The sequence below is a fragment of the Eutrigla gurnardus genome (assembly GCF_963514095.1).
Source record: "Eutrigla gurnardus genome assembly, chromosome: 7".
Taxonomy (NCBI): Eukaryota; Metazoa; Chordata; class Actinopteri; order Perciformes; family Triglidae; genus Eutrigla; species Eutrigla gurnardus.
Window position 1 is genome coordinate 20,262,549 of NC_139921.1, and position 15,961 is coordinate 20,278,509.

The 15,961-nt window shown below is 41.1% G+C and overlaps 1 protein-coding gene across 3 annotated transcripts; it reads left to right on the top strand.

Annotated features, from left to right (window-relative positions):
- Positions 1-40: 40 nt before the first annotated feature.
- ppp2r5ca (protein phosphatase 2, regulatory subunit B', gamma a) lies at positions 41-14,603 on the top strand. 3 transcript variants are annotated; one of them, XM_084013883.1, is made up of 14 exons: positions 41-252; positions 5,382-5,581; positions 7,223-7,333; positions 7,444-7,536; positions 7,641-7,771; positions 7,867-7,926; positions 8,066-8,174; positions 8,460-8,513; positions 8,667-8,837; positions 8,918-9,045; positions 9,674-9,775; positions 9,956-10,028; positions 11,151-11,267; positions 12,377-14,603. In XM_084013883.1, exons 1-14 carry the CDS (start codon positions 159-161, stop codon positions 12,509-12,511), a joined length of 1,578 nt encoding a protein of 525 aa, XP_083870009.1. In that variant the 5' UTR covers positions 41-158; the 3' UTR covers positions 12,512-14,603. The 3 variants fall into 3 exon arrangements, with proteins under 3 accessions (XP_083870009.1, XP_083870011.1, XP_083870010.1); XM_084013885.1 differs by having other exon boundaries at positions 11,186-11,267; XM_084013884.1 differs by lacking the exon at positions 11,151-11,267.
- Positions 14,604-15,961: the final 1,358 nt, after the last annotated feature.

A 15,961-nucleotide genomic window follows, 5' to 3' on the forward strand; every position in this document is an offset into this window, starting at 1 on the left:
GCCCGACCTCAGCCAATCAGCTGCTCGCCTCGCTGCTTACATCACTAACTAGCCAGTTCCCTCCAGCAGCAGAGAGCTTCATTTTCTGCTCCGCTTTTGTGCTAAAATGGAGGCTGGCCTCTCGCCCTGAGTGGATCGCCTTCCTGGTTGAGGTTTAGATGTTGACATGCAATAAATCTGGAGACAGGATGGTTGTGGATGCACCTAATTCCAATGGGCCTTTTCAGCCGGTGGCCCTTATGCACTTCAGAGGTACGTAAGGACACATTATTCTCCCCGTATTGTCCTAGGGAATTAAGAAGCGAGAGAGAGAGAGCTGTGTCTTGCTGTGCTCCTGTTCCCCTCCACTGGTTACCGCTTGGTTAGTCAGCATTCAGGCGTTTGAGCTCACACCACCGTGTCTGCGGTTCGGACAGCGGCTCTCTTGTATGTGAACGGGAACCGGGGACGGTTATATGTTGGGTTTGCGTGCATTACTGTGGGACACTAAAAGCTACATTACAAAAAAAATCAGGTTTTACTAGCTAGCTGCCCTCTCTCTCTCTCTCTGCCCATCCCCCCGCCGAGCTAGTGATGTCAAAGGAAGTGAGGTCATAGCCCAGGGAAGGGTCTTCTCCTTTAGCTTGAATTGGAATCGTGTGTGTGTGTTTTTTTTTTTTTTTGTATTTACGTGTGCAACCGTTAATTGTAGCCCCTTTTTTTGTGGAAAAGGCGAAAGAGGAATCCTCCTAGCCTCCTTCGTAGCGGCTCTACTCGAGCCCCGGCATGTATTGTAACACCACTTCATCCATGCACACGTTGGTCATATGTGTAGGCTGTAGACGGCCACTGCTCTGCTCCCCTACACCCTTTTCCCTTTGCCAGTGACGCTTATAGGCACCACATTATTCAGACACACGAAACTCAATCTGAATGTGTCTCTCAAGTGCATCTCCGTCATTCAATGTGACCCAGCCATGGCGGCGCTGTCCTTATTAGGCTCAGGCCCTTTTTTTGTATTTTAATGTGTGGAGCACGAAGGCAGTCAGTCTTGTTTGAAAGACCCAAGCCTGTTCCCACTGTACCCGGGTGCAGCCCAGCGTTAGATTGGAGCCCCAGGCAATTATTGATTACACTCTATTGAGCCACAGAGGCCATTGCCTTGAATGACAACTCAGTGTTGGGGAACAATCACACTCTCTTCTACCCTTTTTCCTCTATCTTTTGTGCGTCTCTGTCATCACAAACGTCTTGAATCCAAAACTGTCAGATTCAGATTCCTGTTTTAAACCAGCTGCCTGAATCTTTGAAGTTTTGATGTTTGAGTGACCCCTTTACTTCCATTTATGTTTCCTGTGTTTAAGATAGTTTCCTGAGCTTCAGAACCAAAAAATCTGGTGGTCATTCCAGCGTTGTTAGGAATGCATTTGGCACATGAATCTGTTGCCACCTCTGAATCAGGATCCACATCCTAACATTTCCTTAGTATGTTTTAGGTGCTTCCATGCCTGCATTCAGAACCAGATGCATGGTATCAGTAATGTAGATCACTCAAGGTGCTTTATACTACATGTCTACATTCACACAAGGACACTTGCGTGTGCAGACTGGGGGAACCGGGAATCAAACCACCGATCTTCCGATTTCCTCTGACCCACAGCTGCCCCAGAAATGAGAAAAAAATGTGTCGCCAAAGATGCATTTTTGCACCAAGTGTGAGCTCTCTTTTTTTGCTCCCTGTCTGTTTCTTTCTGAGATGCAAAACATTATTTTAATAACAAGCACTGCAGAGCACTTTTCGCCCATTGTCAGTCACAAGGAAGCCTCCACATTGTAGCTATGGAAGTGTCCCAAGCATGGATATTATCCTTATTTATTCATGCAAAACATGAACCGTTATTGTATCCTGGATGTGTTCTCATGTGTCGCTTGCTCATATACGCCTTCCAACCTCCGACACACAGAGGGACACATGGGTATAAATAGTAATCGGTCAATGCTTGCATTGATCCTGACATACTGTTCGATAACGCAGATTGCCATACCAGTCCTGACTCCAGACTCAACCAGCAGCTGTTCATTTGACCCATTTACACAGGGAAAAAGTGGAGACCGTGGCTCCAATGTGACTGCAGCTATTTATTTTTGACTTACTTTGTTTTGGACAGGGGGGCATTAAGATAAATCTCTCCTCTGTTCTTCTCAAGGCACGATGTCGGTGCGCGTGCATGCGCATGCTTGTTCATGCTTGTTCCCCCCCTCCTAAGGCTTCAGTTGGCTACATTGATAGACGCCACATTGTGTTTAACAAAAAATGTTTTGGGATCCCAACACTGGGGCTTTATCTGTTACACAACGGCCCGCTGGATATTTTAGGAGTGTACAGAAACTTTACAACACAAGCAGACAGACTTATGCAATAGGCGCAACACACAAGTCTGACACGGTCAGGCGTGCGAGGCATGGCAACACATTCCAGTGCGGCTTCATGTCCCACAGTGCAACCAGCAAAACATATGTAGACCTTCTGCCAAGGCAAGAGAAGGTTCACTAACAGAGTTTAGGAAATTAAAGTGAATAATATTAATAAATAAATACATGGTAGTATAACCCTCCTTCCTGTTGTGTTCCAGTTGTCTTCTGGATTGAAACTGGTGCACCCCAGTTGACCTTACAGGCCCTTCTTCTGAAACACGTGTGCATGTTAGAGACTGGCGCTCGTTTTTTCCCCCCCGTTGTGACGGCGAGATCGCTTTTGACCGTCAAATCTCCGTGGAAATGGCCGTTAATGGCAGCTCACGCACTTCGTCGTCTCTCCTCTGGAATCCCCAACCCTTCACTGTCATCAGGACGAATTGGCCGACTTGAAACTGACACTGCAGAAGTGCGCGTGGGTCTGAGCCAAGTCTCCATTATGTCTGAATAGGATATCTCTCTTCTTACCTTGATTCTGCCTATTTGCAAGAATATCGAGCACGTGTGCGTGCGTGTGTGTGTCACTCATTGTGTACATTTGTTGCCATTAGTGCATGAGCGATTAGGTTTATCTCCCTTTTATTATTTCCCTCTTAGTAGTATTTTCCTTTATTACACACCTGCACTGAATTGTTGCAGTAATTTCATGCCAGTTCGCTTATTTGCTCATTAATTTCAGTCTAATTGAAACAAGGTGGATGGCAGCAATGTAATAACACAACAAGACTACGTTTTCAGCGCCCTGGTTGCCTTCAATCGGTTATGTATCCTTTTTTCCCTCATTTGAACCCTGTGCCAAATCCATAAATCACAATTTGTCTCACAACCTTAATTTGTTTACATTGGGCATTGCATGCGTTCTACCTACAGGTTACAGCACATTCACTGGAGACAATTGGGATACATTTTCTTCCCCTTAGATATGTATGACGTGTAAAATATCTGATCTACAGTTAACCCATGGCGCCAACATCTTCATTCATGTGCAGACGCAGCTTCTGAGCCTCAGTGCCAGCCTATTGTAAATGCCACACCTTTTACTGATTCGTAATTGCGGGGTATGGAAAAGTGCAGCTTTTGTTGCGTTGATGGGGTTCTTTGAGGTTGAACACCATAGACAGTGGGTAGGCTGTGCGTGCTCTTCCTCTGATGATGATATGAATGTGCTCACTGCACTACTTTCCTATTCTTGTACTCGGTGGAGTAGTATTGAATTGTAAGAGTTCATTTTGGATGCAAAAATACAACAAAATCTCAATGTCATGCTCCCGTAGGTGTCGTGCTGGTGTAGGCAGTGATTTGTATGACTCCCCATGTATTTATTTATTATCAGATAGAACATAGGTTATCCACAGAGGCGCTAATTAAATCATAAATATGAGTCAAGCAAACCACACTTGGGTCTGTTCTGTTGGTGCATGGTTAATCAACATCTTGCTCTGACAGAGCTTTTGTCTGTGTCGGATGCAGCTGCTCGTCTCGGTTAAAATAACTTGCATCTGAGTTTAGTGAAGGGGTGTGTTGACATTATGAATTTGCCTATTTTATCACAGCTGTGGGTGGGCTCGTGCAGAATCGGATTTAAATCAGTCACAGGGAAGAAACCTGTCTGTTGTTTTATTGAGAACTATCCAATCTATGAAGGAAGTAGAGGTAAATGTGTAATGTGATTTTAAACTATGAATCTAAATGCCTTTATTTGCATCTTCCTTTACACCATAAACTGGATTGTGGTTGCAGAAAAACGGTAGCCAGGCAAGTTTGAATCCGTTTGAGGTGGTTATTTTTACCGGCATTCATGCAATTATATGACATCTTGCAGAGGTAGATGAGAAGATCAAGGACACGCTCACTTTTCACCTCGCATTTAATGAGACTATGAACAACATGTGTGAGTTAGAGAGCTTTCGGTGTGTTTGTCGGCAGGCTGTTAGCTTTGGACAGAGCCAGGCTAGTTGCTTCCCCTATATACAGTCTTTATGCTAAGCTAAGCTGTTCAGAGCTTAAAGTTCAGTGTTTATCAGTGAAGAGCATCATCAAAAAGTAATGGAATGAAATCAACTATGTGTATATGAATGTCCTCCCAGCTCCTCAATTAATTAATTTAATTAAATTAATTGTGCCATAATTAGTTAGTAGTTATTATAGTAGCTGAAGAATGTGTAAATGTTTCCTCCAATGTGACTATGACAGATAAAATCAAACATCATAAGGGAGAGAAAAGGCCTGCATCAAAGTTGTGTGACATAATTGCATAATTATGGTGTCACTGCATGTTATTACTGCACCGCATGAGCAGGTAGGAATTTCGAGTAACCGAAATGGATGTTTCCTCTTTGTGTTGTCGCGTGTGTGAAGTGTTGGCAGAGATTGTTTGCTTACAGGCCCGGGCTCTGGTGGAACATAATTGAAAACGGGAAGTCCTAAAAACCACCATGGATAAACTTAAATAGCTAGGTTTCCTTCCATAAAAAAAAATTATTTTCTTTTCTTTTTTATTCTCAGTGTGTGCCGAATGGCTAGACTGTGACCATTCACCTAGTTCCCAAATCCTCGGTCCTCCTCCCTCTCCATGCTTTCTCCTCTCCGCTCCGTTGTTATCTTCCCCCTGGGCTCTAACCATCTCAGCCTTTCTCTAAATGCACTTTAGACATCATGACTCATTTGCCAGCCTTCATCACTCTCTTGCTGCCTCATATTCCTTTTATTTATTTATTTTTTAACCGTCATCCTTGATGGTTAAACCGCCCCCTTGCTTTCTCTTGTGAACCATCACTCTACAGGATTCTCCTATATTCTCCACCACCTTATTTCATCACCACCGCGTACACTCGTTGCGTCTTCCACTCTCTTTCGGTCATCCCTGCACCTTTTTCTCTCCTGTTCACAAAACCTCACCGTCTCCCCCCCCCTCTTTGTCTACTCAGATGTGGCCCCCGCGGAGCAGGAGAAGCTCTTCATCCAGAAGCTACGCCAGTGCTGCGTCCTTTTCGACTTCCTGTCCGACCCGCTGAGCGACCTGAAATGGAAGGAAGTGAAGCGGGCGGCGCTGAGCGAAATGGTGGAATACATCACCCACAACAGGAATGTCATCACAGAGCCCATCTACCCGGAGGTGGTGCACATGGTCAGTAGAAACAGCGGAGGGGTTAAGTTTTTTTTTTTGCGGTGAAAACTTAAGATGAGGGTGAAACCAAGAATAGGATGTAGCTGTGGGACGGCGCTGGTAGTGGTTGAGCACAGCTGATGTATGTGATCACGTTCTGATGTGGCTTTTTTTTTGCTTTGGGCAGGAGAGCTTGTTTTCTTGAGGTGTCCAGTCATTTAAAATGTTCTGTTGACTTGCAAAAGCTGTTTGTTAGTTTTTACTAATTGGATTTTTCATAGACTACAAATTAAATGTGTCCAATTTCGTTTATAAACTTTATATTAAAGTAAAATGCGCCATTATTATGTGTTAACCATCAGTTAGTCATTGAGAGCATATCGTTTATACACTTGCAGACCTTTCTATTCAGCTTTGAAAGCTTGCCGTGTAGTTTAGCTTCAGCTTTTCAACATCCAGCAGTGCAATCCCTTCAGGAATTACGTTCTCTCATATAAGTGTTTCCTAGGAAAGTCTCTCCACGGGTACAAGGAGTGTAATAAATGTTTTATTCGATTTGAAGGTAGTCGTCGTAGTAGTCGTGATATTAGAAAGACTAGCAAACATGATCGAAATAATAGATGTTCTGCTTACCAGCTCATCGGCCTTTAAGTGTGCAGAGATACGAAAACAAAGCTATAAACATGGCGAAGACTAGCCTGCAAATTGTTATCTTTTCATCATCAAAGCCAACAGCAGAACTTCTATAAATCGCGGTTATGAAATCTCCATTTACAGATCCCATTGTGGAATTGGAAGTGCAGCACACAGTCCAGCTGGTCTATCTACCTTGTAGCTGTCTTTTGGAACAAGGCTCCCAGTGTTTTAGTAGGCCACCTGCACTGTCCCATGATCTGCCTGCCAGGGAACCGCAGCCCACAGGGGAGTCAGTTGACACTGTGAGAGACCAGGAACACAGCACACTTGGATTATTGTGGGCCTAACCCTCGGAGGCCAGTTGCAAGGACAACGTTCAGCATTAACCTAAAAAAGAAAAAACATTTTTATAAAGCCTGAGATGGGACATTTACAAACCCACATAAAATGTTGTTAAATGTATTATAGACGAATAGGCACTTTATTTTATTGGGGGGGGATAAATACGGACACGTGGCACTAAGACATGTTCCTAATGATTTAATACTAAGGCTAACTGAATAACTGAGCCGTCCTCCTCGTATGATGCCAGCGTTTCTAATAAACTTCAAAGCTACATTTATGTGCGGACTGTGTCCTGTTCCAAAGACGGCTGTGTTGTAGGCCTCAGTAACAGAAATGCTGCTATAACTTATTTTGCACAGGTTGTTTTCTAATCATGCATCGTTATGGTAACAATTTCAAGTCATTGTGCAGTGAAAAGCTTAAAAATCGAGTTGTGGATTCGATATGTCACGATGGGAAATGTGAATTCAAGAGTGGGAAGCTTCTGACAGGAAGTCCAGGTCTAGCTATTTGTTGTTTTTTTGTTAGGAATTCATGAAAGTCTCTTATAACTTAGAGCTATTTGCTGTGGTTGCAACATGAACTCTAAAATTCAGGTTAACAAAACAACAAAGGCATTAATCTCCGATAGCGTCCGATGGAATAAACGCTCACATCATCCTTTCATGTCGCTTCCTCCAGTTTGCGGTGAACATGTTCCGAACGTTGCCTCCATCATCCAACCCCACCGGAGCGGAGTTCGACCCAGAAGAAGACGAGCCGACACTTGAAGCTGCGTGGCCACACCTCCAGGTTGACATTTAGATCATTTAATCGCACGTTTGCATTAAATGTTTAAATTCTATTTGACGTTAGACAACGGTGGTTGATTCGGTTGGTAAGTTTTCTTGTTTCTGTTGCAGCTCGTCTATGAATTTTTCCTTAGGTTTTTAGAATCGCCCGACTTTCAGCCTAACATAGCGAAGAAATACATCGACCAGAAATTTGTTATGCAGGTAAGAAAGAACATTTTTGCCTAATTGACTATAGAAAAAAAAAACAATGATTGTATGACATTTGAGTAACATTCTGGTAACATTTCACTTCTATTGCGTTGTAGCTCCTAGACCTATTTGACAGTGAGGATCCCAGAGAGAGAGACTTCCTCAAAACGACCCTCCACAGGATCTATGGGAAGTTTCTGGGGCTGAGAGCATACATCAGAAAACAGATCAATAACATTTTCTATAGGTCAGTGCACGTCTCCCACTGCTATGTTTACCAACAACATATGAATAATTAGTTTTGTTAGTTGATATAGACTCTGTTTGTGTTTGTTCTATCAGGTTTATCTATGAGACAGAGCACCATAATGGTATAGCTGAACTACTGGAAATACTTGGAAGGTATGGCCCCTTTGTTTTAGTGCATTAACATGAATTTTAAAAGCCAAATGATCAGCTGTTTTATTCCACACACGCTGTGTAATCACGTCTGGCTACTTTTTAATGTGCTCTAATAGTTCCTTTGTGTTTCATTTCACAGCATAATCAATGGATTTGCCTTACCACTAAAGGAAGAGCACAAGATTTTCCTGTTGAAGGTTTTATTGCCTCTGCACAAAGTCAAATCACTCAGTGTCTACCATCCACAGGTGAGTTTGTAGAACAGTGGAGTTGTATGGAAAAGGAGACACGTAGCACATTAATAATTTGCAAGGGCAATTTATTGCAAATGTATTTAAATATTCTTCTCCCAACCTGCTGTGAGTGCACGCCTCCTCGAGAGCAGCAGGTCATTCTGCAGGTTTTGTCGGAAACTGGTGTTGCATGTCCTAGTCCGTCCCTCAGGCACCAACGTGTCCCTCCCGCCGTTTAACTGTTAGCGTTGTAACTTTTTATACTTTTAACCGATGATTGTTTGTTTATGCATTTTGCAGCTGGCCTATTGCGTGGTGCAGTTTTTGGAAAAGGACAGCACTCTAACTGAGCCGGTATGTCCCATAAAAACAGGAATTTAATCATTTTAAGAATTATCACTTTGAATGAAGATCGATTTTTAAAACATGAAACCAGTGATGCAAGAATATGAATTGCCAAATAATTTCATTGACTTTTTAACCCTCATCTTTGTTTCAACCCAACAGGTGGTTATGGCTTTACTAAAGTACTGGCCAAAGACCCACAGTCCCAAGGAAGTGATGTTCCTAAACGAGCTGGAGGAGATCCTGGACGTCATTGAGCCCTCCGAGTTCGTCAAAGTGCAGGAGCCTCTTTTCAGACAGCTGGCCAAGTGTGTGTCCAGCCCGCACTTCCAGGTAACCCACGGGTGATCACAATCTGGCCTTCGTCACGTGGGGAATAAGTCATTTAGGCTGACTGAGGTTGTTTTCCACAGGTGGCGGAGAGAGCGCTGTACTACTGGAACAACGAGTACATCATGAGTCTGATCAGCGACAACGCGGCGAAGATTCTGCCGATTATGTTCCCGGCTTTGTACCGCAACTCCAAGACCCACTGGAACAAGTAAGAAGGGTGGTTTCCCCACACGTGCTCTACTGGCGTCCTTCAGAAACCTCTGTGCTTCACACTGCATGCAACACCAGTCTGACAGAACAGCTCACAGTGGTGACATCTCTCTCAAGTGTGTGTAGATATTCCAGCTGGGTCACAGAATGTACTCTGCTGTACATCGCTTGGACACTTTGCTAGTTTAATGTACTTTCTTTATTGCATACTGTTGCAGGTCCTTTTATACAAGTAGCTGCAACAAAATATTTTCAATTACTCTTTTAGATATCTGATGCCTAATATGAAGCAAAAGCAATTTATTGATTAGCTGATGAACAAAACCGAAATCAGCAACTTTTTAAAATAATTTTAATGTAATCGATCGCCAAAAAAATCCCTACTTTTAATAAAGTAAGCCAAGTTATAAAAAAAATATTTTTGGACTGTTGCATGGACAAGACTTTGAGCATGTCTGCTTTTTATTAAAAATAATATCCAATCAAACTGTCCCAGCCAACAGTTCATGGCGTCATTTTTTTGTATTTTGCGGCTCCTTCATCGTGTTTTTTTCCAGCTGGGGGACATAAGCGGCATTTTAAAGTAATGTTGCATGTGCTTATAAAGACTATGTGTGTGTTCCCAGGACCATCCACGGCCTCATCTACAACGCTCTGAAGCTTTTCATGGAGATGAATCAGAAGCTCTTTGATGATTGCACACAGCAGTTCAGGGCTGAGAAAAACAAGTAGGCACCGCAGACTCTTCTCCCACTCATTATGTATATATTTTTTTTTTAAACAATGGATGTCTGGGTGACACATAATTGCAATCAGCCTTTCCAACAGCAGCTGAATGAGTGTTGGGTTTCACATTTATCAGTGGGATGGAACGGATTAATGACGCGCGGTTTTTGGTCGTTCAACAGAGAGAAGGCAAAGTCAAAAGAACGCGAAGAGGCTTGGATCAAGATCGAGAACCTCGCCAAGTCAAATCCACAGGTGAGCAGTGTGTGCCGTCATCCAGCCTCCCTTACTACCACGGTGTGAGTGTGTATGTGTGGGTGTAGCACTCGTCTTTATGAAATGCTTGTCTTGTGTTTTGACAGTTGTGTTGTTGAATTGTAGTTCCCTTTCCATCTTATCCTGTTAAGGGTGCAATGTGTGACAGGGGGCAGCATTTCACCCCTACTACATACAATCTGCTAGTCCATATGATCTACATTTACAGTCACAAGTAGAGCTCCTCTTCCTTGGGGCAGCTCTACTCATGTTGGACTGAGGCTACAGTGACTCACTTATAAGTGGTATTACAAGACGGGGCTAGCTGGTTAGCATGCTCATTCCAGTTTTCCACACTCAAACCTCTAAAAGATTCTGTTGGTGATCTTCTTTTTTTTTTTTTTTCTGGACAGATCTAACGCCCCCTTTTTTAAGGACTCAATTTGTTCATCCAATGAATTGATTGATCATGATTTCCAAATTCTAGTGCTGATAAAGATGGAAAGATCTTGATGAGTGTCTAAGAATGTGCTTGGTTGTGGTGAATGCTTGAATCAGACAGCTCTAAAAGGCTCCAAACAAGTATTTGATTCATTTAATGATGAACTATACGGAAACTGATTACCAACGTACAATATTATTTAAGTGTTGGACATTTAAGTAACACTTCAATATTTTTTTGGAAACGCTTTTATTCACTTTCTTGCAGTAAGATGAAAATATTGATACCACATAAACACATAACCCCCCCAGCAAAACAACAGTTGTTGTTGTTTTTTTACAGATTTAGACAAGAGAACATGTGAGTGGTATCTAGCTTCTGTTCAGTCTCGGCAACAAAGAAAAAAAAGCATGTTTCCCAAAATCTTGAGTAAATGATTTTTAAATTAATATTACTGTCCCCAACCACTGATGATTTAAATCCCAATAAATAAGTAATGAACATGTGTTTTGATTCTACACCTCCATTAAATCATATGAAACGGATATATGCGATAAATCAGAGCTTCTCATTTCAATCCCCTTCGAGCCTCATGATTCATTGTTCTTTGCATGCGACTGAAAGTCTGTTCTCCATTCTTTTTGGTGTTTTGTTTTTGTTTCTCTTTCTTTTCAACATAGTTCTTTATGTATGTTGATTCCTCTGACCTCAATAGTCCTGTAGCAATGGAGACGGAGGTCCCTTTGATAGAAGATGTTCTGAGGTTAAAAAAGACAGTTGAGGCGGGCGTCACTCAGGTAAACCTGACTTTCTCTCTGTCTCTATTCATCTTTCCTCTTATAATCACTCTATAGTAATAGGCTTGTGTGTTACTAAAGCTTGCAGTTACGCTGCTAGCACTATTGTTTAATATAATTTCTGTATAAATGATAGTCTGTGTTTTATTTTGTTAGATTTTTAAAAACATTTTAAAACATTGAAACAGATGTGGACTGAACACTGGAATCAAGAGCTTTTTTTGTGTCCCTGCTTCTCCTCGCATGTTGTCTAAGTAGTACGGAGCCCCAAAGTGTTCAATATTAGCTAAATAAATGAGGAAGTATGAGTTAAATAACCACGTTAATAGATTTTGTAAAGTATATGTGAAGCTTAATGCTTTCACCTGACAATTAAGGTTTCTCAGAATCGCCAGGATCATTTTCATGCTGTTTTTCTGAATTAATAAAAGGAGCTCAAAATCCCAAGGTGAAGCTCTCTGGCTAATTAGCAGTAGCAACCATGCTGCAGGTGAGAGTTACCCACAGGATTCTGTTGTATCTCGTTAATTCAGAAAAACGGAGCAGAAAAAAGCTTTTTCCATGAAAAATGTTCTCAAAAATTCAGAGATGAAGGGGTAATTCAGAAAAACAGGGACAATCTTTTTTCCTCAAGTAAATGCATTATGCTTCCATATGAACGAGCCAATATGTCAGCATATGTTACATTATGCAGTAAAACAGGCATGAAACAAAATGTCTTTTGGGAAAAAAGTAGCATTTCGAATTGAATAAAGTTCCTTCTTAAATATGTCTAATAAAAGTTTCAATCATTTCTTTGATTACATTTTGATCCATATATATTTGATGCATTTTATCCATGTAATTGTTTATCTCATAATGTCTTATTTATTTCCTATTGAACACTTTGGGGCTCCGTAAATGTCTGCTGTTGTGTGTTTAAGTTTAGGTGGTGTTTGTATTAATAGTTTTATCCAGCTATGGCTTGACTGTCCACCGCGTGTTAACTCCATTAGTCTTGTGTTTCCTCTGTAAATTAGATATAAATCACGGATGATTTGACATGTGGACAGGACGATGTGAAACCTTCTAATTTAGACTTTCTCTCCCTCCCCCGCTCGATCCGACAGTTGCAGCATGAGCAGCGGAAAGAGCGGCCTATGGTGCGACGCAAATCTGAGTTGCCTCAGGATATCTACACCACAAAAGCCTTGGAGTCCCACCGCAGAGCTGACGACATGTTGACCACCCACGATGGACTCTAGGTCCCGCCACCTGCCCGGCTCTTTCTTCAACTGCCCCCCTTTTTTGCCCTCGACAGCCATGGACATCCTCTTTGCCCAGGTGCCAGAATTACACTGGCACCCATGTTGGGCTATCCATCCCTCCTCCCACTTTCTTTCTACCCAGAATCCTCAGTTCTCCTTCATTCCTGCTGCCCCAGCGCAGAAGCCCTGTATCCTCCTCCTTCGATTTCTGCTTTCTCAGGTTTTTTTCTTTATTTGGAGAGGATTGGGGCGTTTGTTTGTGTGTCTCTTAGCCCTCGCCACATTTATTGTGTCCCCCACCCCCCCACATAGGTTCCTCTCACCTTCCTTCCTCCTTCCACCACCTCCCCCCCGTGTGCGCTCACTGTAAATGTGGAACCTGGGAGTACGGATGCCACGGCGCTGGTTCATTCATTCCTTCTTGCAAACACAGTGGTTTGGATGTTGAAACATAGGAACTGACTGACTCACTGTCTAAGGATCGTCTCTTGGTCTCTGCTTGGGTTTCTTTTCCGTCAAAGGGAACAAAAACAGAACCTTGTTGGTCCGAGGAAAGACGAGACTTTCCTGTCATCTGTTGTATGTTTTCTTAATTTTTTGCTCTAACAGACATCTTGTCAGTGCCAAGACTCTTGTGTTCTATATGTTTGTTTGTTTCATGTTTTTATCTGTGACTTCTACGGGGACACCTGCCTTTGTCTTTGGTCACTGGTGTTTTTTTTTGTTGTTGTTTTTTTTCTTTTTAGTTTAGCGCACCAGACCAAACTGAGGCTCGTCCTTAGCCTTGCAATGTCCAGAAAAGGTGGCGAGGAAAAGAAGAAGTTGTCCTGTGGACATCAGACACTTTACATTTTATTGTTTTGTGCCATGCAGCTCTTTTTTATATGCTTGCTCTCCATACGTTCATTGGCAATATTTGGAAAACCAGACCATAGTGTGATCACTTTGACAGTTGAAACAATGGTACTTGCTGTTTTTTTTTTTTATTATTATTATTTTAGTAGATGAGGATGAACCTAAATGAAAGCTTTTTTGGGGGGAATTTGCTACCTAAGTTGCAGGAGCAATATCCAGGAGATGGACGGCCACATGGTGTTGGAGGTGAGTAAATCTCTTCAGTCAGTACCATTGTTTAAACTAAGGAGGTCTGCTAGATTTTCTTCATATTTGATGTGTCGTATTTCTTTGTCCTGTCTCTGGAGGTTAAGTAGTGTGGATGTCAGGTTTTCGGATTATTATTATTATTTTGTTTGTTTCTGGCTATTCAGGATGCCCAACGCTGAAACAGACTGGTATCAAATGGCCACAAACAATACCAGATGCTGAAAAATAAACTGACATTGTGACTTGGCTTGTTAACTGTATTAATACTGTATTTGCTTGAATGCAAAAAGATGTAAATTAAAAACTACCATGTTAAACATGTACCTTTTACCCCTGGAGGAATGCCATTCACCAAACTGATTTCTGTTGTCGAGGTCATTGCATTTATGGAACGGTCCTGCTTGCTGGGAGAGATGTTTTATGGATTTTATGAGTTTGGAGTCGAGAGACGTTTTGAGGTTTTTATTTTAGTGCTGGAAAACGAGTCGTCCGTGATAGCGAGAGATGATTTAAAAATTATTTGGTGGCTTGTTCTCTTTCTGCAGGATCTTAGCAGATCTTTTTAATTTCACATATTATTTCCAAAACATGATAACTTAAAGTGTCCTTTTGTATGTGATCTGTACTATATGATTCATTTAATATTGTATATATGATTTACCTTGTTTCATGTAGTGTTATATATCTAGATTAATTTTGTACAAATTGTCCCTCTGTACAGAATAAAACATCAATAGCAAGTGAAAGAAGTCAATCTGGCACATACCGTCTTTTATTTTTCCTGGGTTTTTTTTGGATGTACTTTCAGTGACGACAAGGATTGAGAAAAATGTTCTTATTTTTATTATTAAAATCTACAAGGAATTTCCTCCCTCCTCTATATAACTGACAAATGTTCATGCCCGTTCTGTGATCCGATCACTGTCTTTAGTGGTGTACAACTATATAGGATGAATAAAGAGATTATTTGAATATATATTTTCAACCATGCATCCATTTTGGCTTTACTTGACTGGAAGGGCACATTTTAAATTATTATTTTGAAACCATACTTGTGTGCTTCACTATATAAACTCTATACCATTGGCTGTAACAAGGTGAATAAGGCTAGTATTACAATGAGGTTTTGTTTTTTTTCAATGAATTAAACAGCAGTATTGTTGCGAGTGAGTTTGAACACAAGGGGGAGCCAGAGACCTGAAATAGGATATTCACTCAGAGTGGTCTTGATCAGAATGCAAAGACTGATATCTGCAACACCACTGGTAGCATTCATCCTCCCGGTATCAATACTCTCATCTTTGATATATATGATATTCAGCAAAGAATAATAATACATGTTATTTATGGGAGCCTTTCAGGACACTCAACGACACCTTACTTGTACACAAATATCCATCCAAGCAAAAATACAGTCAGTCAGATGCTCCGTGTAACATCCCGACAAGAAAAACCCTTTGCGACGACAAACTTAGTCTTAATGTGAAATAATTTGACATCAGTGTTCATCAGTGGACAAATGTTTCTCCATAATAGAAACTCTTCTGGAACTGTTCCACCAGAAAATAAGTTTCAAAAATAAACTTAGCAGTTTAACATGTGATTTTCAATGTTTTCTGTTTCTCAGACTGTTTTTACATCCATTTTAATTGATTCAACTTGTCGGCAATGCAATCATATCAAACAATGCCAAAACTGTCCTATTCTTTGACATTTTGCTTTGTTTGCTACTTTCGTGTTGATAAAAACACATTTTCTTTTAGTCATAATTTTGAGTAATTGTCATCACAGTTTGTCATTTAAGATTCATCAGTGTTTTTGTTGATATGACAAAGAAACTAACATTGAAGTTGAGCTGAAATGAAAAACAAAAGAATCAATTATGAGCTCATGATTGATTGTTTCAGTCATTTTTCAAGCAAACACGTGAAACATTGTCAGATTTCAGCTTCACGAATATAACAATTTTCTCCTTTTCTTTGTTATATATGACAATAACCTGAATATCCTTGTGTTTTAGACTGTTGGTTGAACAAACAAGACATTTGAAAATCACTTTCTTACAAAACAATGACTCGGTCAATAGAAACATTTAAAAAAAATCAGCAGGTTATAAAGAAAGTAATCATAATATAAATCCATGGATTTAATTTAATGAAGTAATCTCTGTCATCCTTTCTTCTTTTGCAACGAGCAGACTACATCTAGGAAAGCGATGTGAGTGTTCAAAGCTCCTTCATAGGTAGAAATGAAGAATTAGATTTTCCTAGAAGTAGCGAAAAGTAAGGATCAACATTTCTTTTTATTGCAACACGTGCTTTATGGATTACTTCCTGTTTCATC